At 47.9% G+C, this 27,799-nt stretch overlaps 1 protein-coding gene across 6 annotated transcripts; it reads right to left on the bottom strand.

Moving 5' to 3' along the window:
• Positions 1 to 23: 23 nt before the first annotated feature.
• NOP9 (NOP9 nucleolar protein) lies at positions 24 to 27,799 on the bottom strand. 6 transcript variants are annotated; one of them, XM_083410131.1, is made up of 11 exons: positions 27,385 to 27,798; positions 25,926 to 26,359; positions 23,014 to 23,421; positions 21,781 to 21,906; positions 20,710 to 20,851; positions 12,284 to 12,473; positions 5,428 to 5,568; positions 5,190 to 5,333; positions 3,478 to 3,708; positions 1,812 to 1,917; positions 24 to 430 (listed from the first exon to the last, which is right to left on the bottom strand). In XM_083410131.1, exons 1-11 carry the CDS (start codon positions 27,432 to 27,434, stop codon positions 273 to 275), a joined length of 2,130 nt encoding a protein of 709 aa, XP_083266257.1. In that variant the 5' UTR covers positions 27,435 to 27,798; the 3' UTR covers positions 24 to 272. The 6 variants fall into 6 exon arrangements, with proteins under 6 accessions (XP_083266257.1, XP_083266258.1, XP_083266254.1 ...); XM_083410132.1 differs by having other exon boundaries at positions 25,926 to 26,355; positions 27,385 to 27,685; XM_083410128.1 differs by lacking the exons at positions 24 to 430; positions 1,812 to 1,917; positions 3,478 to 3,708; ... (1 more) ...; positions 5,428 to 5,568; positions 12,284 to 12,473 and adding an exon at positions 12,633 to 15,970 and having other exon boundaries at positions 27,385 to 27,799.

Here is a 27,799-nt window from a genome sequence, read left to right as displayed (position 1 = left end):
CAAGAAAGAAATGGCTCTCTTAATAAGCAAGAAAACAGAGTAAACTTTATTGAATTGTCCCCACAAATCTTTGAAAACACAAAATGCATAACAACCAAAGATCCATTCGGGAGCAGACAAGAGGAGGAAAGTGCAGAGTGGCGGCATTTCCCCTGCTCTCAACAATCCTCCAGGTTCTCTGTGGTTTGGGAGAGGCTCACAGCGCCCCCTAGAGGGCACCAGCCCCCTGTTTTCATTCAGCCCCGACCACCCGCCAACGGCATCTTCCCGATTCAGTCCTCCAGGATCTCGGAGAACAGCTCCCGCCGTTTCTTCTTTGCCTTGTGGTGGCGCTCCCAGTCTTGGCGGCGCTTGAGGAAGTGGGTGAGGGAGAAGTTGCGGACAAGGAAGTGCCCGAAGGGGTCGTTTTGCAGCCGTGCTTCTTCCTCCGCTGGAAATTGGGGGGGGGGGAGAGAAGAAGAAGCAGTCTTTAAGACCTAAAGAGCACAGTGGGAGGGGGGGATCTCCAGGATTAGGGTTTCATGAAAAGCCTAAAACCCTGAAGAACATCTGCCTGGAAGTTGGGGGGGCAGGGAGGGCCTAAACGGCTTCGGTCCAGTATACCTGAAGGAGCGTCTCCACCCCCATAGTTCAGCCCGGACACTGAGGTCCAGCTCCGAGGGCCTTCTGGCGGTTCCCTCCCTGTGAGAAGTGAGGTTACAGGGAACCAGGCAGAGGGCCTTCTCGGTGGTGGCGCCCGCCCTGTGGAACGCCCTCCCACCAGATGTCAAAGACTAACAGACTTTTAGAAGACATCTGAAGGCAGCCCTCTTTAGGGAAGCTTTTAATGTTTAACGGACCACTGTATTTTAATACTCTGTTGGAAGCCACCCAGAGTGGCTGGGGAAACCCAGCCAAATGGGCGGGGTATAAATAATAAATTCTATTCTATTCTGTGTTGAGAAATGTATGGAATTTATTTCATTTCGTGTATTAGGCTTGTTTATTAGGTTTGTCACCCGAAGGTATCTAAGCGATTCACAGCAAAGAAAAATATACAGTGGTACCTCGGGTTACATACGCTTCAGGTTACAGACTCCGCTAACCCAGAAATAGTGCTTCAGGTTAAGAACTTTGCTTCAGGATGAGAACAGAAATCGTGCTCCGGCGGCACGGCAGAAGCAGGAGGCCCCATTAGCTAAAGTGGTGCTTCAGGTTAAGAACAGTTTCAGGTTAAGAACAGACCTCCGGAACGAATTAAGTACTTAACCCAAGGTGCCACTGTACAGTGGATGCTCGGGTTGTGAACGCGATCCATGCAGGACGCACGTTCGCAACCTGCAGCGTTTGCAACCCGCGTCTGCGCATGCATGGGTTGCAATTCGGCACTTCTGCGCATGCCCAAAGCGCGATATAGCACTTCTGTGTTTGCACGACCGCCGAAACCCAGAAGTAACCTGTTCCGGTACTTCTGGGTTTCGGCGGTCCGCAACCCGAAAAAACGCAACCTGAAGCGGCTGTAACCCGAGGTATGACTGTACACCCTTGTTCCCTGCGCTGTCCGAAAAAGTAATTCTGCCAGGGTGGGTGGGTGTGAATGCAAGGAGAGGCTGGCACCCTTTGTACCATATGTCTCTGGGCCAGGATGCAGCCCTTTCAGGGGGGCAGGGCAGGCAGGGAACAGGGAAGAACGAGGAACAGAGACAGCTTGGTGGGGGGGGGGGGGTTAGAGAGAAATCGCCCACAGAGCAAACTGCAAAATTCACAGCTGCTGATGAATAAAGCTGTTGCATCTCACATTTTTCTTGTGGGAGAGGAGACAAGAGTCATACCCAGTTCCTGTGCCATCTCTCGCTTGGCTGGCAGGGTGGCCCTGTTCCAAATGGCATCAAGGACACGGCTCCCATGCTTGCTGCAAGCCAGAGACACATAGCAGCCCTGGGGATATAAAGAGGGAGGAAGGAGAGAGAGAGAGAAAGAATGAACATAATATACTATTTGAAGCCCAGGCAGCCTTTCGTGAGAACCATTCAACATCAGACCACTGTCTAATGCTGTCCTTCCTAGCTGAGAAATATACCAGGCCTCTACAGGGTAAACTCTTCGTGGCCTTCATGGATCTGAAATCAGCGTTTGACTCCATCCCCAGATCCCAGCTATGGTCCAAATTAAATCTGATTTTGCAGGACAAACGACTCCTCTTTCTTCTAAAAGCCCTGTACAATGGAAGCAAACTGCAGGTCTGATGAGGTTGACAGGGACAGTTATCAAACAGCATTGAGATGACTAGGGGGGTGAGACAGGGATGCATTTTGGCCCCCACATTGTTTTGTCTATTCTTAAAACAAAAATATACAACGGGATGGACAGGAAGTCTAGTGTGTTGGTATGTATATGATTTGGGGGGCGGTTGTTTTTGTGTTTTCTCTTTGTTCCTTCTTTTTTTGTTTGTTACATTTTCTTTCTAGGTATATAAAACTTGCATATACCGTATTTTTCGCTCTATAAGACGCACCCGACCATAAGGCACACCTAGTTTTTAGAGGAGGAAAACAAGCAAAAAAATCTCTCCATCTCTGCGCCCCTTCCATTTCTCCTCCCGCTTCGCTGAAGGGGCGCTGCGCAGCTTTCCCTCTCTGCACAGCGCCATTCGCTCCATAAGACACACACACACATTTCCCCTTATAATAATAATAATTTATTATTTATACCCCAGCCACTCTGGGCAGCTTCCAACAAAACCCCAAAATACAATAACATATTAAACATTAAATTTTAGGAGGGACATTACTTTTTAGGAGGGGAAAAGTGTGTCTTATGGAGCGTAAAATACGGTAATTTTTGTATACATGTTGGAAATTATATTATAGTAAGTCCTGTAATGTAATATGACAACGTTTAAAGGTAAAGGTACCCCTGCCCGTACGGGCCAGTCGTGTCCGACTCTAGGGTTGTGCGCCCATCTCACTTAAGAGGCCGGGGGCCAGCGCTGTCCGGAGACACTTCCGGGTCACGTGGCCAGCGTGACATCGCTGCTCTGGCGAGCCAGCACCAGCGCAGCAGACGGAAACGCCGTTTACCTTCCCGCTATAAAGCAGTACCTATTTATCTACTTGCACTTAAGTGTGCTTTCGAACTGCTAGGTGGGCAGGAGCTGGGACCGAAAGACGGGAGCTCACCCCGCCGCAGGGATTCGAACCGCCGACCTTACGATCCGCAAGTCCTAGGCTCTCAGGTTTTACCCACACTGCCACCTGCGTCCCATGACAACGTTTACCGATGTAATATAAGAATGTTGACAAATAAATAAAATGCAAATTCCAAAAAACCAAAAAATCCTCAGCTGATGGGGACCTTTCTTCCAGCTCCGTAAATTTCTACCACAGCCCTGCCTATAGGTTAGCGCCCAAGACGATGCAGAGCTTTGCCCAGCCTGAAAGCAAGCGACATTCCTCAGCAAGGAATTCGGCTCTCGGCATCAGCCCGCCCAGCGCTCACCTTGAGCCGAAGCAGCACCTTGCGCCTCTGTTTATCGGGGACAGAGGGGCTGGCCAGGAGGGCGTCGAAGACGTGGCTACCCGCCGGGTCACGGGCCAGGGTGACCAGATCTTCGGGGGTCATGGCAGCCAGGCTGCGCAGAACAGCAGAGGGGTCAGCAAAGTGGAGAAGGTGCTGGAGCATCAGGGAGCCGTGGTAGGAGATAGAAACCAAGGGATGGGATGGGCCGGCCTAGCGGGGAAGAGAAGAGTGAGATTAGGTGCAGCAAAGAGGAGTCAAACCCCATAGAAATGTGAGAAGAGGCTGCTGGGTCAGGCTAATAATAATAATAATAATTTATTATTTATACCATAGAATCATAGAGTTGGAAGAGACCACCAGGGCCATCGAGTCCAACCCCCTGCCAAGCAGGAAACACCATCAGAGCACTCCTGACATATGGTTGTCAAGCCGCTGCTTAAAGACCTCCAAAGAAGGAGACTCCGCCACGCTCCTTGGCAGCAAATTCCACTGTCGAACAGCTCTTACTGTCAGGAAGTTCTTCCTAATGTTGAGGTGGAATCTTCTTTCTTGTAGTTTGGATCCATTGCTCCGTGTCCGCTTCTCTGGAGCAGCAGAAAACAACCTTTCTCCCTCCTCTATGCGACATCCTTTTATATATTTGAACATGGCTATCATATCACCCCTTAACCTCCTCTTCTCCAGGCTAAACATGCCCAGCTCCCTTAGCCGTTACTCATAAGGCATCGTTTCCAGGCCTTTGACCATTTTGGTTTCCCCAGCCACTCTGGGCGGCTTCAAACAAAACACTAAAATACAATAACCCATTGAACATTAAAAGCTTCCCTAAGCAGGGCTGCCTTCAGATGTCTTCTAAAAGTCAGGTTTATTTCCTTGACACCTGGTGGGAGGGCATTCCACAGGGTGGGTGCCACCACCGAGAAGGCCGTCTGCCTGGTTCCCTGTAACTTGGCTTCTCGCAGTGAGGGAACCGCCAGAAGGCCCTCGGAGCTGGACCTCAACGGCCCACCTAGCCCAGCATCCTGTTCCCACGGGTCGGGGGGAGAAAATAAAAAAATACCAATTTAAAATACAGGTTAAAACGCCATTTAAAAAGCAGCCTCTTTTTAAAGTAGCTGATAAATCAAGACCATAAGGGGAGGGAAGACATAAGGGTCAGACGGAGTCCAAATCAAAGGCCAGGCAGAACAGCTCTGTCTTGCAGGCTCTGCAGAAAGATGTCAAGTCCCGCAGGGCCCTAGTCTCTTGTGGCAGAGCGTTCCACCATGTTGGGGCCAGGGCTGAAAAGGCCCTGGCCCTAGTTGAAACCAATCTAACCTCCTTGAGGCTTGGGACCTCCAAAGTGTTGTTATTTGTGGACCTTAAGGTCTTCCGCGGGGCATACCAGGAGAGGCGGTCCCGTAGGTACGAGGGTCCTAGGCCGTGAAGGGCTTTAAAGGTCAAAACCAGCACCTTAAATCTGACCCTGTACTCCACCGGGAGCCAGTGCAGCTGGAAAAGCACTGGGTGAATATGCTCCCATGGCAGGGACCCCGTGAGGAGCCTCGCTGCAGCATTCTGCACCCGCTGGAGTTTCTGGGTCAGCTTCAAGGGCAGCCCCGTGTAGAGCGAATTACAGTAGTCAAGCCTGGAGGTGACCGTCACGTGGATCACTGTGGGCAGATCAGGGCTGTAGATCTCCTTTCCCCCACCTGTTGCCGAGACGGATCCTCTTCTTCCTCCCGCGGGGTGTTCTCCTCGTCATCCTCGCCGTAATACACCTCGTAGGCCAAGACGGAAGCAATCAGAGGGACGCAGGCCGTCTGGCGGGCCGGGGGCTCCCAGCAGTGGAAAGCCTGAGAGGAGCAGAGGAGGAAACAGCGGCCATATCAGACTCAGCAAGAAGATGCGGATTTTGGAGGGAGGGGAGGAGGGAGGGACGGTTCTTACCTCCATAAGGAGTTGCAGCACCTCCTGCTGGTGAGAACCGTGTTTTCTGCAGGCTCCCAGAAGCGCTGTGATCAGCCCCAAGTGCTCACAGGCCAAGATCTCTTCCACGCCGGGGCCCAGCTCCTCAAGGATTTTTCCCAGCTGGAAGAGAGATGGGGCGGGAAGAGGCAGGTATCCTCAGTGAGGGGACAGCAGAAGCATTTCCAAGAAAAGGGAGCAACGCTTGGGGCTTCAGAGGGAAGGCGAGAAACAAGAGACTAAATCGAAGCATGGAAAAATTGTGCAAGGCGCCAAGGAAGTTGATACAGTGGTATCTTGTGAAGAAGGCGCAGCAGAGACTGTACTTTTTGAGAATACTAAGGAAAAACCATCTTCCGCAGAAACTGCTGCTTGCCTTCTATCACTGTGCCATTGAGAGCGTGCTCACTTATGGCTTATGTGTGTGGTACGGAAGCTGTACTACCCAGGACAGGATGGGGTTGTGCAGGGTTGTGTTAAGGCAGCAGAGAGCATATTTGGCTGCCCACTCTCCACCTTAGAGCAGATTTATGCCACAAGGTGCCATAGTAAAAGATCCATCGCATCCTGGTCACTGTCTCTTCGAGCTCTTGCCGTCAGGACGGAGATACAGGACGATGAAGACAAGAACGAGCCGTCTTAAGAACAGCTTCTTCTCCAGAGCGATCTCGGCCCTGAATGGGAAGCCCGGACTTTGAAAGTCATCTAATCTCCCTTGCTGTATTATACTGTATTGTTTAATTAGTGTTTTTATGGAGCAGTCAAGTAATTTCGTTGTCCCCGAAAGGGGCAATGACAATAAAGATATTATTATTATTATTATTAATTATTATTATTATCTTGGTTCTCAAACGCCGAAAATGCAGAAGTGTTCCGGTTTTCAAACATTCAGCAGGTGCGCCTTGGTTTTCAAACATTTCGGAAGTCAAATGGACTCCTGGAACCGATTAGGTTTGGTGCTTTTGTTTTTGCTATTTATTTTGCGTTTTGGTGGCTATTTCGGTTCATTTGTTTTTGTGACTGTGTGGAACCCAGTTCAGCTACTGATTCATTGACTGTGTGACTGCGGAAATGGATGAAAGCCCCCCGTGCAAATGACAACTATCATCAGTGCAGGTAAGGGGGGGAAATAATTTTAATTTTTATCATCTACGATACTGTCTTATTTGTTTTATAGTACAGTACATTGATTGTTGCTTTCATTTTATGGCTCAATGGTCTCATTAGATAGTAAAACTCATGTTAACAGCTGTTTTAGGGGTTGTTTTTAAAAGTCTGGAACGGATGAATCCGTTTTGCATTACTTTCTATGGGAAAGTGTGCCTTGGTTTTGGAACGCTTCTGTTTTGGAACGGACTTCCGGAATGGATTAAGTTTGAGAACCAAGGTACCACTGTAATAATTATTTATTTATTTATTTATATATACATACATACATACATACATACATACCCCGCCCATCTGGCTGGGTTTCCCCAGCCACTCTGGGCAGCTTCCAACAAAACACTAAATTACAATAACCTATTAAACATTAAAAGCTTCCCTAAACAGGGCTGCCTTCAGATGTCTTCACTGCAAGAAGCCAAGTTACAGGGAACCAGGCAGAGGGCCTTCTCAGTGGTGGCACCCACTCTGTGGAATGCCCTCCCACCAGATGTCAAAGAAAAAAACAACTAGCAGACTTTTAGAAGACATCTGAAGGCAGCCCTGTTTAGGGAAGCTTCTAATGTTCAACAGACTGTATTTTAATACTTTGTTGGAAGCCGCCCAGAGGGAAACCCAGCCAGATAGGCGGGGTATAAATAAATTATTATTATTATTATTATTATTATTAAACTAGATGGACCTATGGCCTGATCCCGGAGCTACTTTTCTGGTATTGCGTTCTACTCATCTAGGCCAGGGATGGAGAACCTTTGGCCATGTTCAACTACAACCCCCATCATTCCTGGCGGAGCCAACGGAAGCAAATCTGGCCACGTTTCTGATACAGGCCTTCATCGACATGTTTCATTGGGGCAATCCGCCCAATAATCTGGGTTAGGGTCAATATACAAGGGCACTTTCCCCATAGAAATTGCAGAATTGTAGTGTTGGAAGGGACACCCAAGGGTCATCTAGTCCAACTCGCTGCAAAGTAAGCTAAGGAATCCCTGGCAGGCAGCTATCCAACCTCTGCTGTGAAACCTCCAAGCAAAAGGAGTCCAATGAGGGAGATTGGGAACCTGAGGGCTGGCAGTTGTAGATTGCCTTCTACCCAAAACCTTTTGCATAAGGGAAAAGTTTTCAATTAGCAATAATCGCGCCTCGGATTAACCTCATTGGCTACGATACTGACTGATCTTGTGGACTGGAAAGACTTTAAAATTTGTAAAAAGGACTGGCAGTACCCGAAACCGGGGGGAAGAGATGGTGGGATAAATTGGAAATTTTTAAGTAAAATTTAATGTAACATGGTTTGAATAAGTACTTTGGGGGGATGATGGAAGAACTTTATTTGGTTCCAGGGAAATAAGATAAAGAGTTTAAAACATTAGGACATAAGGGTATACTATTATAGGGTTTAAGAGCAGAAGATTTAAGGTTATTTTTCTTTTTCTATCATTATTTTTTTTTTTGTTAATTAGGAAATAGGGGATTGGATAGTTTTATATCTTGTTTTGAAGTTTATTTGATTGGAGATGTTGGGGAAGAAATAAGGTTAAAAGGGTTAAAAGTAAACAAGTGAAAAAGCAGTGAAAGCTGGAAGGAATTTGCCGACTGGATTAAAAATTGGTATACAAAGAGGGAGGTGGGAGGAGGCTGAGGAACCAAGTCAAAAAAGAAGGAACTTGAAAAATGAAATTTTTCTTTGTTTTGTTTGGGTGTTTTTGTTTTTTGGAAATTTTTGTGGGGGGGGATGGGGAAGAGGGCTTTCTTTTTGGGGTTTTTGTACTTTTTCATTTTTTCTTTTAATTTTTCCATTCTCTTTTTTCTTTTGGATATGTCTTTGTTTTGTTGTTTGTTATTGGAAAAATCAATAAATATTATTTTTTTAAAAAAAACCTTTTGCATAAGGGAGATGTGTTTTTCTTTCAGAGGCGGACCACCCTTCCCCTCTCAATCTCCCAGTTTTTAATCTTCATTTCTCATCCAGTTTCAGCATCGTCGCAATTCCTCTCAACGACGTCAAGAGGGATTTGAAGCCAGCTAATTTAATGCGCTCTACGTGGGGCTGCCTTTGAAGGTGATCTGGAAACTGGAACTAATCCAGATTGCGGCAGCTAGACTGGTGACTGGGAGCGGCCGCCGAGACCACACACTGGATACTGGTACATTTCCAAGCACAATTTAAGTGTTGGTGCTGACCTTTAAAGCCCTAAGGGGCCTCGGCCCAGTATTCCTGATTCCTGCGACAGCGCAGAAATACATGTGTCTTTTGCTGTGCACCAGTTTTTACTTTCTTGGGCTCCATGATCACTGCAGATGGTGACAGCAGTCACAAAATTAAAAGACGCCTGCTCCTTGGGAGAAAAGCAATGACAAACCTAGACAGCATCTTAAAAAGCAGAGACATCACCTTGCCAACAAAGGTCCGTATAGTTAAAGCCATGGTTTTCCCAGTGGTGATGTATGGAAGTGAGAGCTGGACCATAAAGAACCAGAGCCAGGGCCTTTTCAGTGATGGCTCCGGCCTGGTGGAACACTCTGCCTCAGGAGACCAGGGCCCTGCAGGATCTGATTTCTTTCCGCAAGGTCTGTAAGACAGAGTTGTTCCGCCTGGCCTTTGGCTTGGAGCCAGTTTGATTCCCTCCCTCTCTCTCTTTTTCCTTTTAACTTTCTCCTCCTGTGATGAGGCTGCATTTTAATATTTTAATGTTTCAATATTTTAATGTTGTATTTTAATCTTGTTTTTAAGCTGCGTTCATTCAACTTGTTTTTATTATTGCTTGTTAGCCGCCCTAAGCCGGTCCTTGGCTGGGGAGGGCGGGGTATAAAATTTTTTATTCTTGTTGTTGTTATTAAATGTCTAGCCCAGGTTTCCCCAAACTTGGGTCTCCGGCTGATTTTGGACTACAACTCCCATCATCCCTAGCTAGCAAGTCAGGGATGATGGGAAATGTTGATTAAAATATTGGAATACTAAATAAGATGGATAACAATGTGTAATAGAAAAAGAAGTATGAAATTAGGTTAAAGGTGTGTGAAAGAAAGTAATAGAAGTGGAAAGAAATTGCAATTGAGTAGATTGGAAGTCTAACACAAAGGGTGAGGGGTGGTGGATGGTGATGGGAATTATCTGTGGGATTGAGTGTAGGTATGTTGTAGGTATGTTGTATGAAATGTATGTTTGTATGTGTATTAATGTTGAATTATTTTAACAATAAAAAAATTACGCTGAAAGTGAGGAGCACCTTCTGTGTTTCTCTCTCCTTCTACCCCCAACATGCCTCTCCCCAATTCTTCCTAGGCAACCCCCTCCCCTTCTCCTTAACAGTCACCCAGCTTTATGGGGACAGGGAGTAGGCTGCAGGAAATAATAATAATAATAATTTATTATTTATACCCCGCCCATCTGGCTGAGTTTCCCCAGCCACTCTGGGTGGCTTCCAATCAAGTGTTAAAAACAATACAGCATTAAATATTAAAAACGTCCCTCAACAGGGCTGCCTTCAGATGTCTTTTAAAGATAGGATAGCTGCTTATTTCCTTCACATCTGAAGGGAGGGCGTTCCACAGGGCGGGCGCCACCACCGAGAAGGCCCTCTGCCCCTGGTTCCCTGTAACCTCACTTCTCGCAATGAGGGAACAGCCAGAAGGCCCTTGGCGCTGGACCTCAGTGTCCGGGCTGAACGATGGCGGTGGAGACGCTCCTTCAGGTATACAGGACCAAGGCTGTTTAGGGCTTTCAAGGTCAGCACCAACACTTTGAATTGTGCTCGGAAACGTACTGAGAGCCAATGCAGATCTCTCAGGACCGGTGTTATGTGGTCCCAGCGGCCACTCCCAGTCACCAGTCTAGCTGCCGCTAGGTTGACCATATCTGCATGTTCTGTGCTTTTCGCTTTTCTTCCGTGCGATAACAAGTAGATCTTAATCTCGTTTTGCCCTCTCCACCCCACACCCCTAGCCCACACCATTTTCAGCCAAGGCAGGCTGGGGCTGTGATGTGGCGTTCGTCGGCTCAGCCCCGCACAGCAGCAGCATCGCTTGGGTTCCAGTCGAAAAGGGACAGGGCGGAACAGGGAAATACTCCACTGACGTGTAACTTGACCCCAGTGTAAGTGGCTTCCGCAGGGGAGCCGCAGAAACAATGTGGTTGGTGGTCAAGCGAACCGTGGACTCAAAAGGTTGAAAACGACGGCCCTAAATAAGCCCCCATTGTAACCTTGCACATTTGTGGTTTTCTGTAGGGGAAACATGTTGGGCCGAGCATCATTCATTCTCGGAAATGACAGCCTGTGTACATTAAACTGTGTGAAGTTTCCAGAAGCGGCGCCAAGCCGGTTTGCTTACAGAAGCTGCAAGGATGCTCGGAAGAACGCTTTGTAAACACACACAGTTTCCGAACTGGACAGAGAGAGATGTTTAGTCTGAACTCTGCTATCGTACTGTGAAGATATGGAGAGAGGGGGGTCTGGCGGCTTTTGGGTTGAGCCCGAAGCTTTTACGCTGAACCTCTTATCAGGACTCCGATTGATTTATGTACAGACTGTGACCTACGCTTAAGAACGACGGGAAATACTTCGGCCTGTATTCAAACATTTCCTGCAATTTGTTTCTTACACTCCGTGCAAGACTTGGGACTCCTAAGTGCTTGGAAGCTGCATGTTTACTTTGCTACAACGGGGCCTGGTACAGTGGTACCATCAAACTTAATCAGGTCCGGGAGTCCATTCGACTCCCGAAACGGTTCGAAAGCCAAGGCGCGGCTTCCGGTTGGCTGCAGGAGCTTCCTGCGCTCAATCGGAAGCCGCATCGGACGTTCGGCTTCTGGAAAACAATTCTGGGCTGCATAACTAGGAGTATAGCATCTAGATCAAGGGAAGTAATAGTGCCACTGTATTCTGCTCTGGTCAGACCTCACCTGGAGTACTGTGTCCAGTTCTGGGCACCACAGTTCAAGAAGGACACTGACAAACTGGAACGTGTCCAGAGGAGGGCAACCAAAATGGTCAAAGGCCTGGAAATGATGCCTTATGAGGAACGGCTAAGGGAGCTGGGCATGTTTAGCCTGGAGAAGAGGAGGTTAAGGGGTTGATATGATAGCCGTGTTCAAATATATAAAAGGATGTCACATAGAGGAGGGAGAAAGGTTGTTTTCTTCTGCTCCAGAGAAGCGGACACGGAGCAATGGATCCAAACTACAAGAAAGAAGATTCCACCTAAACATTAGGAAGAACTTCCTGACAGTAAGAGCTGTTTGACAGTGGAATGTGCTGCCAAGGAGTGTGGTGGAGTCTCCTTCTTTGGAGGTCTTTAAGCAGAGGCTTGACAACCATATGTCAGGAGTGCTCTGATGGTGTTTCCTGCTTGGCAGGGGGTTGGACTCGATGGCCCTTGTGGTCTCTTCCAACTCTACAATTCTATGAAAACATTCGCAAACTGGAACACTCGCTTCCAGGTATGCAGCATTCAGGAGCCGATTTGTTCGAGATCCAAGATACCATTGTACTTGGAAGGGTTTTGGGTTGCCTAGAAAAACTCCCAACAGGATGTGGCAGATATCCCCAAATAAACAGACACATACACACCAAGGGCAAATCTTCCCACTGGTCTGAATGTTGACGGAGGCAGGGTTTTGATCATTCCCCCCCAACCCCAACCCCCATTGGTGGCCGCAAGGGCAGTCACTTACCAGTTTCTTGGAGGCTGCCTGGATGAGCCGCTGCAAGGTGTAGTTGGCCACCTTGTGGGCTGCCAGGACGTGAAGCTGCCCTTTCATGTGGGCCTTATAGAAGGAGAGCAGGGCTTTCCGGTCAGACACTTCCAGGACCTTGTCCAGCACCCGGCTGCAAGTGGCGTCCTTCAGAAAGACCAGGAGGGGGCTGAGAGAGAAAGATGGCCCCCGGTCAGAGAAGTCCCAGGCGAGTTCACGTTGCTTCTTTAACCACGTCCCCATCCCCCCCCACACACCTTGGAAACTCCCAAACCCCACCCTCTAGGCCCCCAGAGCCAGTAAAAAGGAGGCAAGACAGGAGAAGGGGTAAATTTATTTGTTGGTTTTATTTGTTCCCCATTGGTATTTATTTATTTATTTGATAAAATTATATATATATATATACAGCTTGGTTGTCGTTTTTTTAAAAAACAAACAAACTCATAGTGGTTTACAGGAAAAAAAACAAGGAAATTCAAAAGCTACAAAACTTTCAAAAGTAACTGGAAGTCAACCACAAGCTGAAGAACCCGATTAAAACACAGTGTCGGCATCCTACATTATCTGGGCAGGGTTGCCCGAGCAAGACACGCTTTTAGCAGTCCCTGAAAAAAGATACAGAGTTTAGTTTTGAAGTTCATTGTTCTAGCGGAAGGCCGTGACAAACTTGCGGCAACAGCATTAAGAACCCACAACATGCATATGGAAGCTGACATCCACGATGGAAGAGAGAAGATATCAGAGACCCCAACCAGCTTCAATCCATCCTGATTTCAGATTAAACCTCCAAAACAATTTAAAAAGGTTTTTTTCTAACTCCCCTTTCCCTGGATATATTTTTGCAGTCGGTGCACAGAGCGCCACTGTGTGTGTGTGTGTTAGGAAGCTGTCAATGCCACTCAAAAGAAACCAAACCATTTCTGCCAGGCTGCAACCTGCTTCCTTCACCCTTTCTCTCATTTTATAATCACAATAATCCGTGAGGTAGGTTAGGCTAAGGGACAGTAATGAGCTCCTAGGAAGGGCTGGGCAATATCTGGTTTTCAATACTGTGACGTATCACTAGCGAAACATTGCAATATACCGATACAGTGGTACCTCGGGTTAAGTACTTAATTCGTTCCGGAGGTCCGTTTTTAACCTGAAACTGTTCTTAACCTGAAGCACCACTTTAGGTAATGGGGCCTCCCGCTGCCGCCATAGCACGATTTCTATTCTCATCCTGAAGCAAAGTTCTTAACCTGAAGCACTATTTCTGGGTTAGCGGAGTCTGTAACCTGAAGCGTCTGTAACCCGAGGTATCACTGCATATCATGATGGCTGAAATAAGGATGGAGCTTTGTCAAGGCAAACAGAGGAATGTCCTGGCAACTGCGGCTATTTAGCGGTCTAAAAGGCATACAGTTTTACTTACCTTTAGCATACTGTTACAACAGTTATTTCACAGCACTGATAATTTTTTTAACCAGCACATTTTCTCTAAAATTAAAGAGTTAGCAGCATAGATATCAAAGGCAACGTGAGAAAATGCTCCCTAACAATTCAACTACATTGCTGAACAAGGGGGAAAAAGCCAATTCTGCGTCACACTTTTAGGTATTTCAAGTATAGAGTTTTAGCTGAATGTGCACATACAGCCCACAACACCAGTTATTTGACTGTTTTGTTCGTTTTCTTTCGTAAACCTGGATAAATTTCTAACAGAGGGGAAAGGGGAAACCTCATCAAACGAAATTTATATTTTTTGCCAGGAAGATTTGCATTTCGGCGTTCTCCGGCAAGAGAGACGCCTTTTGTTTCTGGAGAACGTTGCCAGCCGAGCTGAAGACACTATCGGAAGACACGCTCGTCCCCGGGATAGCCAAAAACCTCTTTGCGAGCACCTTCAACATTGGGAAGAAGGCCTCATTCGTCTTCCACCACATCAGCGGGGAATCATCAAAGTTCACTCTAGGCATCGCCATGTAGCCTTTCAGCTCTTTTTCTGCTTTCAAGACCGACAGCGGTTCAAATCCATCCCCCGAAAGGTCCTCCTCTTCCTCCAAATCGAAAATCTTCGCCAAGCCTTCCTTTTTGGGTGTATCAGGCTGAGCGTTCGGCTCCGCAGACAGGCTGCCAGCGTGCAAGTCAGCCATCCTTTGTATGGCCTCCTGCCTGACGGCCTCTGGGGACTCCAAAAAACGCAGGCGGAACCTGGGGTCGCACAACGAGGCCAGCCCCAAAGTGGTCACCATGGGCCCGTTCTCGTACTTCTCCGACAGCGCGCTCAAAATCTCATGTTTAATGTCCTGCAAGAGCGCGCTGTCTCCCTCCTCGGGCTGGAGACGCTTCTTAATTTGCCTATAGAGAGGAAGAACGGAGGAGGCCGTGACACAGCTGCTCCCGCTAAGCGTCGTCGTGATGTCTTCCAGCAAGGTAGCTGCAGAGACAAAGTCCTGCACGGCCGAGACGTCGCAGCCTTCCAACATCAAATGCTTTTTGGACGGGTAGTCCATCAGCATCTTGCAAACCGGGAGCTGGTTTTCGAGAAACCTCCGGCAGAGCTTCAGGACGCTCCACCATTTTGTGGGGCAAGCGCTGGGCAGGCTCACTTTCTCCATCTGAAGCAGCTCCTGGGCTTTGCCCAGGTCTCGTCTCATCTTCCAGCTGTGGCATATGGTGTTCTGCAAGCTTTTCAGCCTGACGATCGCCCTCCGCAGCGGCGTCAGGTTCAAAGCTCGGCTGACGCCGGTGTTGATGTTCTGGGCAAAGCAAGAGATGTACTCCAAGCCCAGCTGCCGGACGGCTTTCAGAATGGCGCCGTTATCGTCCGTCGTGCTGCAAAAGATGTTCTTCACGTCTATGTCCCACTCGGACAACGTGTCGGCCAACATCTCGCAGAGGTTGTCGGAGGTGTGGTCCTTCAGAAAGTGCTTGCAGCCCAAGAAAGCGTTGATCAGTTTCCACTCGTCCGAAATGAAATGGACCGTCACGGCTAAAAACGGGGTGCCTCCTACCGACGTCCAACAATCGGTAGTGATAACCAGCTCGCTCTCCTTCACCCGACCGATTTCCCTCCTCATTTTCTCCACCGTGTCGTTGTACAGCGTCGGAACGCCTTTGGTTGCAAAGTATTTTCTGCTGGGCAACTGGTACCTTGGGTTCAGGGTGTTGACCATCTGGATAAATTTTGGGTGGTCTACTATGTTGTAAGACTGCATGCAGGTAGCCAGGTATTCCGTGATGGCCTGGCTACAAGATCGGGGGGTCTCAAAACTGAGCGGCTGAAAATCCAACAGCGTTTTCTGCCGTTTCCTAGGAATTTCCGCAGCGGTTTTGGCAGGCTCGGAGGCGCTGACCGCTGCTGCTGTTGCAGCCGGAGGGTCGTCAGCACTGTTACATGAATGATCAGAAACGCCCGCCGATGAAGACGGCAGCTCCTTAAATTTCTGGGGGTGGTGCAGCTTGAGGTGGCTAGTGAGATTGGTGGTGTTTCCGCCCTTCACAGATACGGAATGCAAACATATTTTACAAATGGCGATATTGTGAACCACCACGCGGTCGCTTTCGTCAGCAGGCAAGCCAAAATGCATCCAAACGGGACTTTTGGTTTTGGGCTTGCCTACCAGGTGGTGGTATTCTGGGCGTTCCAAAGTACGGCGATGAGTCATAGTGAACGCAATTAATCTGGGAAAATATTGAACAAAAGTAAAAAATCTAAACTGGACGCACATCATTCTACGAAAATTAACTCAACGACAGCACGCTTCAACAGCACCACTGAAGATTTAATGTTCTGTGCGGTTTGGGGGGCAAATTTAAAATTTATGAAAGTGGTCGATTTAGTAAAAATGTTAAACTTGCGTGTGATTAACAATTAGTAATTTACTAGTGTCAAGTTGCATCGGCTTCCCCACCAGGGTGAATAAAAATCAATTATTATTATTTTTTAAATCAGATTTTTTTAATCAGATTTTTTAAAATTAAAATTGAATTTTTTAAATAAAATGCTTTTGGAGGAAAAAATCTTTCTAAAGATAGTTTTCCAATTAAGTTACATTAGAGTACAAAGGCAATATATTCATCAGGAAATAAGGATTTTAAAAAAGTTTTTCGTGTGCTAAAACTGTCAATTAAAAAAAAAAAAACTGTTTAACCACATCAGTTAACAAACATGGATACATATGCTATAATGTTATTGTTTTAGTTAAATAAAATGTTTAAATTGTTATTAAGGAAATGATTGTTTTTCTCCTTCCAATAAAGCACAGCAGAAAGGTTGTCCAAATATAAACAGTCAACTACCGGGAATCAAACCTCACAATAATTTCATAATTATCGGTCTGTGTATTTCTGATAGTATAAACAGATCTGTGATTTTTTATATAACTGTAAAAACTACTCTCAAAATTTATTATTCCAAAAATGAAACTTTCCTCTGGTTGTAAATATTAAGATGATACCAGCAAGAATGAACCATTCAGTAAAAAAAATAAAATGATGTAAATCAAGTCTTACTGACTGGTGATTTAAATCGATTTGATTTAAATCAAATCCACCCTGTTCCCCACTAGGAAGGCCAAGTGAGTAAGTTCCACTATGTTCAACTAAATCTACTTCTACTTTCCCAGGAGTAAGCCCCATTGAATTTAGCAGGGCTTGCTTCTGAGAAGACATGCATTTGCTCCCACTACATTAGGAAGAACTTCCTGACAGTAAGAGCTGTTCGACAGTGGAATTTGCTGCCAAGGAGTGGGGTGGAGTCTCCTTCTTTGGAGGTCTTTAAGCAGAGGCTTGACAACCATATGTCAGGAGTGCTCTGATGGTGTTTCCTGCTTGGCAGGGGGTTGGACTCGATGGCCCTTGTGGTCTCTTCCAACTCTAGGATTCTATGATTCTACTTACCAACAAACACCTTCCATATCGTTCTCGCCTCTCAACTACCCAGCCTCCCATTTCAGCAGAAGGCAGCCAGTTCAATCTTCTCCCCCCCTCCATCTCCCCCTATCGTGACACAGAAGGCCTCCCCCAAAACCCTCACCCCACCAATCTCTCTCTTTTTATCAAAGGGGGAGAAGGAGGGAGAGCAAGGAAGCCAAGATTATAGCCTTTAAATAAGAAAAATCATAAACCCTGCCTTTTTAATATGGGGGGGGGGCTGTTTAAGGGGAACCAACAACGTAAACACGACCAGAAAATAAAAATAAGAACAATTCCCCCCCCCCCTTTTCATTTTCGCCAGTGGGGGTGGAAAAGAAGAAAATTGGAGGACGATAACAACAACGTCAAAAGTATAGGGTTGGGGGAACAAATGTGTGAGAAAGCAAAGGGGTGAGGGCAGGGCTGGATTTAGGTTTGATGAGGCCCTAAACTACTGAAGGTAACGGGGCCCTTTATGTGCCCAGCTGTCCTTTGTCAACAACAAATTATCACTGTGTTGTTGTTTTTTAATATATCCTATATGGTAATTTATGGACCTACCGTATTTTTCGCCCTATAGGACGCACTTTTTCCCCTCCAAAAATGAAGGGGAAATGTGTGTGCGTCCTATGGGGCGAGTGCAGGGGGGAGGCAGGCGGGAAAAGCCCCCAAGAGCCGCACACAAGCTCTGTGGCTGGCTGCATCAGTCCCTTCTCCCACCTCGTAGAAAAGCCCACAGGAGCCACGCACCCTTTAAAGAGCACGGGGCTTCTGCGGGAGGTGGGGGAATCACCCACCCCCTAGAAAAGCCAGTAGAAGCCGCACAGCCCTTTTAAAGAAGACACACAGCCCTTTTAAAGAGCGCGCGGCTTCTGCGGGAGGTGGGAGAACTGCGCCCACCTGTCCTCCTTCAGCCACGCGCTTGTGCTGCGAAGCTGGAGGAGGAACAGAAGGGTCTTCCTCTGCATCCCAAAGCCTGGGGCGAGCTGAGCTCAGCGCGCCCCAGGCTTCGAGCTTCATGCATCTCTCGACTTCGCGCTGGGCTCCCACGGCTTGCGGAGAGCTGCCTGTTCTGGGGGCTGGGGTCGGGGAAAGCTCGGGCTTCCCCCGCCCCAGCCCCGTGCCGGGGGGGGGGATAATTCCCCCCCTTTATTTCCCCCCAAAAAACCTAGGTGCGCCCTATGGGGTGAAAAATACAGTAATAGGTATCTCAAGCCATTTGCAGAATGTAGACATTCTATATATAGAAAGGAGCAAAGCAGTGATATTTTAGGGAGCGGGCTATCAGGCGGGCCCATGACTTACATCAGGCATAGGCAAACTTGACCCTCCAGATGCTTTGGGACTACAACTCCCATCATCGCTGACCACTGGTCCTGTTAGCTAGGGATGATGGGAATTGTAGTCCCCAAACATCTGGAGGGCCAAGTTTGCCTATGCCTGGCTTACATCAGAGGAGCCTTCATAACATAAAACACGGTTGCTGCAGTAGGTTTTGTTTTATATCTTATATTTTGGAAACGTACATCGTTGGTTTTTTTCCTTTAATTTTTTTGGGGTGCCTCCAAGAGAGTGGGGCCCTAAGCTATAGATTGTTTAGCTTATACGTAAATCCGGCACCGGGTGAAGGGGAAATTGGGGAGAGAGGAAGGGTAAGGATGAGAAAATGGGGAGGGAGACAGGCAATTCCACACAGGCTCACAAAGGAGGAGAGAGACAAGGAAGAGACACCAACACATAGACAAATGTGCACAAAAACAAATGCAGAAGGAAAAGCGTTGGCACAGGGAGACAAAGGCTCACATGTACAAGAGGGAAGAAGGGAGGAAAGAGGCTTAAACAACAGGGCATGGGTTTTTGTTTAACTCAGAAGCAGATAACCCCCGTTCGTTTTTTTCATGGGAGAAAGGAAGGGGGAACGGGAACCCCAGGCAAGAGGCCCGGAGCCAAATCAGCTGGCATTTCCCTCAACCACATACCAGATTGGCACCTATCCTATACAGTGGTGCCTTGGTTCTCAAACGCCTTGGTTCTCCAACAACTTGGAACCCAAACACGGCAAACCCGGAAGTAAGTGTTCCGGTTTGGGAACTTTTTTCGGAAGCCGAACATGCTCCGTTTTGAGTGTTACGCTTCTGATTTGAGTGCCACACTTCCATTTTGAGTGTTACGCTGAGGGCTGAGGGCTGTCTGTTTTTGCTATTTCTTTTGCATTTTCGTGGCTTTCTTTTTCGTGTGACTGTGTGGAACCCAATTCGGCTACTGACTGATTGATTGTGTGTCTGCAGTACACTGTTTAGTGCTTTCATTTTATGGAACAATGGTCTCGTTAGATAGTAAAATTCACGTTAAATGCCTGTTTTACAGGTTGTTTTTAGAAGTCTGGAACGGATTAATCCATTTCGCATTACTTTCTATGGGAAAGCGTGCCTTGGTTTTGGAACGCTTTGGTTTTGGAACGGACTTCCAGAACGGATCAAGTTTGAGAACCAAGGTACCACTGTACTTAAAGCAAGAACCGCATGGCGTCCGAGGGCAGGTCTCGGCAGCTGCTTTCGTCAGCGCCTGCTCTTGTGGTTCGCTGTCCCCTGCAGGAGCCAGTGGAGAGGAGAGCCAGAAGAGTTAGAAGGGGCTGCAAGAATAGAGAGAAGCTTTGGCTGGCTTTCCCGCATCGTGATTTTTGCAAAGCGCACACACATCGTGGCTGGCGATATATCGCCAGGTCCAATATCATGACACCGTTATCCCAATGCGGACTTCAAACCAGTTTTGGGAGATATAGAAGGCAAGGCCCTCTAACCACCACACCACGCTGCCCAGAGAACCAACAGCGAACAACAGGAGGTGCTGGTGGGTAATATTTCGTAGTTGCAATCTGGACAACCACAACATGCCCCTGTAAGTGTACTTCTTTTTAAATGGAGTCCCCGCAGGTTTGCTAGAAGGCAGGACAGCTCCACTCCAACCCAGCCAGATGGGCGGGGTATAAATAATGAAATTATCATTATTATCTAGTGGGTGCGGCAATAAAACTGCTCACACCTTTGCAGAACCAAGCAGGGCCCGGCATGGTTTCAAATTGGAAGGGGGACTACAGATGCTTGCATTGCTGGGGGTTGGACTAGATGATCCTTGCGCCCCTTCCAAGTCTACGATTCTGTAATTCTATTATCCTGTGTTCTAAATCCACCCAGAACAGCAGCGGCAGCTTCCAAACAAAATCACAGGCAGGATTTGAGCAACGGGAAGATTTATGAACTAGAGGAACATATATTAGATGAAATGCAGAATATTATGAGGCATACCAAAGGGATGGGTATAAAAACAGCATGGACGGCAAGGTAGGAAGTCAAATTATAAGAGAAATGTATAGCAGATTTGAAATCCATTGGTTAAAGTTATGAAAATCTAATAGAAATCTCTTTAAAAAGAAACAGCAGCAGCAGCTTCCAAGTTTCCTCCCACCATCACCGCCCCCACTGCCCACGGCCAATCGGAGCGCTTACCTCTGCCCAGGAGACACATTGCGGGAGCTCAAGTAGCCAATCATCGAGTGGCACAGCTCTGAGCAGTCCGCTGGCAGCTTCCGGTGCAAGACCTCCAGCGCCACCTGGAGGCAGAGGCTGAAATACTTGTTGGTGATGTAACCTGGGGAGGGGAAAAAAGTTTTCGAAGGGAGACGTTTAGCTGCTAAACTTTAGCAAGGAGATACTGCAGGTGGGGGCGCCACCCGTCACCTGACATCCCTGTCCCTTGTTACAATGAGTAAGAAGAGCAGGATGAAAAGTAATAAATAATAATAATAATAATAATAATAACTGCAGTGCAACTAGACAAGATGCCCCAACAGAGCAAAAGGCAAAGCTACATCATATAAAAGCACAGCCCATCTCTCGCCAATGCTCCCTCAAAGACGTCTGTTCATTTTTGCAAACGTAATCTGGGGTCTCTCGTCTTTTAAGACCAAGGTTTTGCACTCTGATCTATGCATGCAGACCATAATAACGCAAAAAGAGGCCCACAGCAGTGAAACAGACTTAAAATGACTTCACAAAGCAAGTTGGGGACGGGAGGTGGAAAAAAAATCACATTTTGGAAGGCCCCTTTGCATTTTCAATCCTGCAATCGGAAACCAGGCACGGGCTCCCTTGTGGGTTTTGTGGCTGCTTGTCATGTATGATCTAGCCGAGATTCCTGCATTGCATTGCAGGGGGTTGGACTGGATAACCCTTCCAACTTGACGATCAGGTTCTAGACGACAGGCAATGAAAGAATGAAAAAACGACGGCCCCTCATCTCTCTCTCCCCTCTCCTTTGCCCCAATTGTACTTTACTTCGCTTATTTGTTTGTTTCGAAACGCATGAAAATCTATAATAAAAAACTATTCTTTTGAAAAAGAGAAAACTGCACACAGACCCCATCCACAGCATAGAAGTGGTATAGTCCATTGTACCTCCCCCTCCCCCCCCTTTCCTAAAGCTGAGGGAAGTGTCCGTCAGATCCAACAGCCCCTCCTCCCTCCAGGAGTCCCCGGGTTGAGCTGGATTCGCATTCGCAGCAGGCGGCGCAGCCTCACTTGGAATGTGCTCCTGAAAGCTCCCTTTGAATTCGCCCAGGAGGGACTGGAAGGTTTCTGGGACCTCAAATTCCGAAGGCCCATCGCTCTCCAGTTTAGCCTTTTTGGCCCTGGAGAAAGAAGACCCTGGAGGGAGGAGAGAGAAAGAGAGAAATGTTCATTAGAGAGAGAAAAAACTGGCAGGGGAAGGAAGATAGTTGATACTAAAACACCCTCTCGGCCCTCCTCCCCAAATGTTGAAAATGTTCTCCCCTATATCATTGTTGGAAGGATTGTGATAAACTGAGCACATTTTGTCATTTATGGTGGAAATGCATTTTCTCTGGAATTTAATGTTGACAGAAATGATGCACACCGCTAAAAAAAAAGACTGTTTGCTGTCCAAAATCAAATGCTAATGAATAAATGAATATTTTCGATTATACAAATGTAGATATATTGTCAAAACAACCGGCCTTACGCACAATCTCGGCAGCTCAAATAATTATTGCAACTCAGCGGAAAGCAGCCCAAAAATCTTACACCACATGTTTGGCACCACTCACTCTGGGATATAGCTATAATGGTGAAAATTGCACATAATTTTACATGATTTGGCATAACAAATATATCGGAACCATCATTTTTAAGTCAACCGTCGTCACAAGCCTGGCAGACTTTGAACCACGCTTGACAATGAAATAATATTTATATTGTTTCTTTAAGTCTCACTTTTTTCATTATTTCATGAATTACCCCATATGTAACTGTACTTGTTTTATATGCCTACGCTAGTTTTAGTTATTTTTATTCATCTCATAAAACTTAGACACCACGACTGAAAAAAACCAACAACCAACCTCATAGCCGTCTTTAAAAAGATAGAATGATGAAATTTAAAACAACAATTTAATACTTTCGAAAAGCTAAAAAAAAAATAGACTGAAAACAGACAAAAACTCGCTTCAACTGGGTAGGCTTGCTGAAACAAAAATGTGTCAAAAGAGTGGGGGGGGGGGGTTAAAAAAAGTTTTGATTTCCATCTGTTGCTTTAATCTCTCTATCTGTTTTATATAAATTGTAAAACGAAATTTTAAAAATGGTATTGGTTTTTCGGCGGGTTTGTTTTGTTTAGTTATCTCAAGTGTTTGGCATTTTTATGCTGCAAACTGCCCCGCGATCTTTGGGTGAAGGATGGGAAATAAAATTAACAGATAAATAAAATAAAATAAAATAAAAGCGAGCCGCACTCACCTGACCCCGGGAGTCCCCGTCCCCCGTCCGACCTGACCCGGACCCCTCCGAGCACCTGCAGCAGCGTCCGCACCATGAAGCTGGCGTGGATGTCCAGGGCAAAGGTTGGCAGCTCCTCCTGCACGGCCCTCGCCAGCTCCAGGACCTGGTCCTCCAGTTCCTCAGCATCCTCTGCTCCCTCCGAAATCAGGACCGGGGCTCTGAGCAGGGCGGCCTCCAGGATGTGAGCCCCGCAGGGGTGGCAGGCGGCCAGGCGCAGAGAGGGAAGGAAGGCGCGCAGCAGGCGGCTCAGGCTGGGCGCAGAGGCGGAAGGGAGGAGGGCCTGGAGGAGCAGAGAGCCGGCTGTGTCCAGGGCCAGAGGCAGGGCCACGGCTTCCGCCTCCACCAGGACGTTGCTGACAAAGAGGGCTGGGGGGGGGGGGAGAGAAAGGCAAGAGAACGTCACGTCAGTTCTGTGTCCAGGGCAGCTGTCTGCCAGCTCCATCTGGTACACAGGATGAGACCCTCCCTGACCACAGGCTGTCTTGCCAGAGTAGTGCAAGTACTGTTTTAAGGGGACAGGAGGCAGGCAGGTGTGGAGGACTCCCTGGTCCTGAATGGGGGAACTATGCCCCCAAAAGACCAGGTGCACAGCCTGGGAGTTATTTTGGACTCACTGCTGTCCATGGAGGCGCAGGTCAGTTCTGTGTCCAGGGCAGCTCCATCTGGTACGCAAGCTGAGACCCACCCTGCCCACAGTCTAGCCAGAGTGGTGCATGCTCTAGTTATCTCTCGCTTGGACTACTGCCATGCGCTCTATATGGTGCTACCTTTGAAGCTGACCTGGAAACTACAACTAATCCAGAATGCGGCAGCTAGACTGGTGACTGGGAGTGGCTGCCGAGACCACATAACACCGGTCCTGAAAGACCTACATTGGCCTCCAGTATGTTTCTGAGCACAATTCAAAGTGTTGGTGCTGACCTTTAAAGCCCTAAACGGCCTCAGCCCAGTATACCTAAAGGAGCGTCTCCACCCCCATTGTTCGGCCTGGACGCTGAGGTCCAACGCCGAGGGCCTTCTGGCAGTTCCCTCCCTGTGAGAAGCGAGGTTACAGGGAACCAGGCAGAGGGCCTTCTCGGTATTGGCTCCCGCCCTGTGGAATGCCCTCCCATCAGATGTCAAGGAGATAAGCAACTGTCTGACTTTTAGAAGACATCTGAAGGCAGCCCTGATTAAAGGAAGCTTTTAATGTTTGGAATTTTATCGTGTTTTTCATGGCCTGTTGAGAGCTGCCCAGAGTGGCTGAGGAAACTCAGCCAGATGGGTGAGATATAAATAAATTTATTATTATTATTATTATTGAAAAATAACAGAAATAGTAGTATTTTTCAAGTATTTTTCACTCTGGGGGCCACTCTCCCTTCTGAGCAACCTTTTGAGGGCCACTTGCTGGCGGGGCCAAAGGGAAATGTGGGCAGAGCAATGGCCGTCACCATTTGTTTGTAGAGCAAGGCTAGCTGCTACACGCACGTCTCTATTTTCCTAGAAAATAAGAGCTGAAGGACACTCAAGGAGAGTGTGGAGCAGGCCCAGAGAGGGATATGCCCTGGGGAGAAAGCCAAGGGCCAGACAGAGAGGGCTGCAGGGCCACATTTGGCCCCTTTTTCTTGGGTTCCCCACTCCTAGTCTCTGGGCTGGGCCTGATCTGCCAGAAGGAATAAATGGAATTGGCAGCTGTGCTTGGTACAATGACGCAGAAGCATTGCACTTAAAAATCAAGCACAGTGGTACCTGGGAAGTCGAACGGAATCCATTCTGCAAGTCCGTTTGACTTCCAAACTGTTCAGAAACGAAAGCGTGGCTTCTGATTAGCTGCAGGAAGCAGCTCCTGCAGCCAATCGGAAGCCGCAGCAGCCCCGTCGTTCAGGTTCCAAAGAACGTTTGCAAACCAGAACACTCACTTCCGGGTTTGCAGGGCCCGAGTACCAAGGCGTTCAGGATCCAAGGTACAACTGTAGACCCAAACTGAATTATCCCGTCAGCCAGGAAGCCTGTTGGGTGGGCATGAGCTACTCATCTTCTCACACGGGGGGGGGGGGGGGTTGGCCCACCATTTCTCCAAGGAGCTCAAAGTGACATAGAAAGCTGCTGATTTGATTTGATCCTCACAACAACCCCGTGAGGTAGGTTAGACTGAGGGACAATGACTAGCAGAACTATATTCCTCTTGAGATATGACAGGCCCTCACTGCCAGCACTTTCCAGAAACTACCGCAGACAGTCTTGCTCAGGCAGGCCTGCTCAGCTGGATAAATTCGTCTTCCCCACGAATGGTTTTATTCTCATTTGTTATATCTGCATATCTGTTGGCTTTGTGTTGTTAGTTATCTCGTATATAAGCCATCTTGAGATGGTAGTTTAGGTGGCGATGACTGAATCAATGGCAATAATAATAGTAGTATTTTTAACAAGACTTCTAAGAGGCTGCCATGCTAGCCACAGAGGAAAGGAAACCCCCTCTGCCGCAAGCAGAATGAAAAACACTAGAATTTTAGCAGCCTAGCAAAATAAATGTTGCAGCCTAGCAACTTGTGTGGGCTTATTTACACGGCTGCCCATCAATGCCTCCTGCTCTTGGCTCACATAACCCAATGAACACCTGCAGCTTTGGGAACACCCACCCAGGTCCTTTACCTCTTTACAAGACACACCAGAAGCGGTTCAGTCACACTAGTAGCCACACGGCATACAGAAAAGCCGTATGCAGACAAACGCCGGCTCCCTTGGCCTGAAATGAGTGCCACACCCCACAGTCGAATTCGACTGGACTGTCCAGGGGTCCTTTACCTTTTCATATACGTACACCCCCACCATGTCTCCACCTGCTTCCCCATCATCACACCCAACCTGCAACTCCCAAAACATCTTACCTTTCTCCTCATCAGAGTCAAACCCGGATTTCAACGTCTCGTGAGCCCGACGGAAATACTCAGCTGCCGCAGGCTCCAGTTTGGGCAGCGGTTCCCTCTTGCTTTCCTTGGGCCCCCCCTCCTGGGTCGAGGAAGCAGGCTCTCTCTTGCTTTCCTTGGGCCGCCCCTCCTGGGTTGAGGAGGAAGGCTCCCTCTTGTTTTCCTTAGGTCCCCCCTCCTGGGTTGAGGAAGCAGACTCTCTCTTCTTTTCCTTGGGGGCCTCCTCCTGGGTTGAGGAGGCAGCCTCTCTCTTGTTTTCCTTGGGCCCCCCCTCCTTGGATGAGGAGGCAGGCAAGGTTCGTTTCCTCTCTTCCTTCTTCTGGGCTCCTTTTTGTGGTTGGGGAGGGACCCCCATAGCTGCAGGTGAGCAGGGGCGTCTCAACACACAAACCTGTCTGCAGTCAGGAAATCAACAGTTATTGAACTGGGGAGGTTTATCTACTACGCTTGGAGATCAGGTGCAAATTAAAACCCTGGTTAAGATAAAAAGAAGAATTGCAAGTGTGGCCTAGTGGTTAACTGTCAGATCAAGACCAGGGGGAATGAAAAGGTCCACCATGTGGCCATCTCTCGCCTTAGCCTATAGCCTACCTCTCAGGGTTATTATGAAGATGGGGTGGGAGGAAGAAAACGAGCACATATTCTGCTCTTGAGTTTCTTAGAGGGAGCGTAACGGCAAAGATGAAATCAGTTTTTTAAAATCTCAGAAGTTTTAAAAAACCATATCCAAAGACATTTGGTAAGGGTGAAGAGAAGAAATAAAATGGCATGTGCTCTTGTTGCAACACAGGGTCCCTTTAAGGGCACATTCGCACACATTTAAGCCACTATGATTACCCCTTTAGGCAGTCATGGCTTCTCCCAAAGGATCCTGGGAGCTGGAGTTTGTTAAGGGTGCTGAGAGCGAACCATTTTCCAGAAGGGGCTTAACAGTCAAACCCTCTTTGACAGGTAGGGTTAGGAATTATAATAATAATAATAATTTATTATTTGTACCCCACCCATCTGGCTGGGTTTCCCAGCAACAGAGTGGCCTCCTAACCACGTTCAGCTCCCTGGACAAACTACACCTCCCAGAATGCTTTGGGAAGGTGAAGCCATGAGTGTTTCAGGGTTAAATGCCTGGTGTGGATATGGCTCGACTATCGCAGAAACACAGAACTGTGTGGAGTCGGAAGGGGACCCTGAAGGTCATCCAGTCCAACCCCACCCCCGCAATGCAGGAATCTCAACTAGATCATACATGACAGGCGGCCACCCAGCTTCTGCTTAAAGGCCTCCAATGCTATAGCCTGGGAAGTATATATTTAATTTTTTCAAACTTAATAAAAAGTGATTTAGAAGAAGAAGAAGAAGAAGAAACCTCCACGGAAGGAAAGTCCACCGCCCTATCCCGCCCTAGGAGCCCAGTAAACATCACCTGTTGAGCTTCTGACTGCAACGCAGCTGAAAACTCAGGGAGAAAACCATCACTTAAAAAAAATAAAATGGAAAAAATAAATAAAAACAATTCAGCATTGATATAATGGGAAGATCAAGGACTCGCCTTCTCCTGCTGCTGCAACAACCGGGTTTTTAAGCAGCAAAGGTGGGCAGCGGCTCGGCGGGGAACAAGCACCCGCCGCCGGCCCTCCTTCCTGAGGGGACACCAGGGCCGGGCAAAAAACGACGCATGGCGCCTGCCAGCTGCCTCCCAGCATGCCCCGCGCGCCGCCCCACCCGGCCGCCCCCAGCTCGCGGCCCCACAATGCAACGCGGGCAGGAAGCCGGAAGGGAGGGAAGGAGGGCTGCTGAGTCCCAGCATGCCCCGCGCGACGGAGCCCGCCTCCCATCCC

Source organism: Podarcis tiliguerta, assembly GCF_965153285.1.
Source record: "Podarcis tiliguerta genome assembly, chromosome: 13".
Taxonomy (NCBI): Eukaryota; Metazoa; Chordata; class Lepidosauria; order Squamata; family Lacertidae; genus Podarcis; species Podarcis tiliguerta.
Note: the sequence above shows the minus strand (reverse complement) of the source record. Positions and strands in the feature narration are given on the sequence as shown.

Bases quoted from the DNA above. Each gene is read 5' to 3' on its own strand.
- NOP9 (XM_083410128.1), bottom strand. From the start codon at position 27,434: ATGGTTTTCTCCCTGAGTTTTCAGCTGCGTTGCAGTCAGAAGCTCAAC. The intron at 26,360-27,384 runs GTGATGTTTACT...TCCTGACTGCAG, and splicing joins TGCAGTCAGAAGCTCAACAG to ACAGGTTTGTGTGTTGAGAC. The intron at 20,852-21,780 runs GTGAGGCTGCGC...TCCCCTCCCCAG, and splicing joins CTTTCAGGAGCACATTCCAA to GTTACATCACCAACAAGTAT.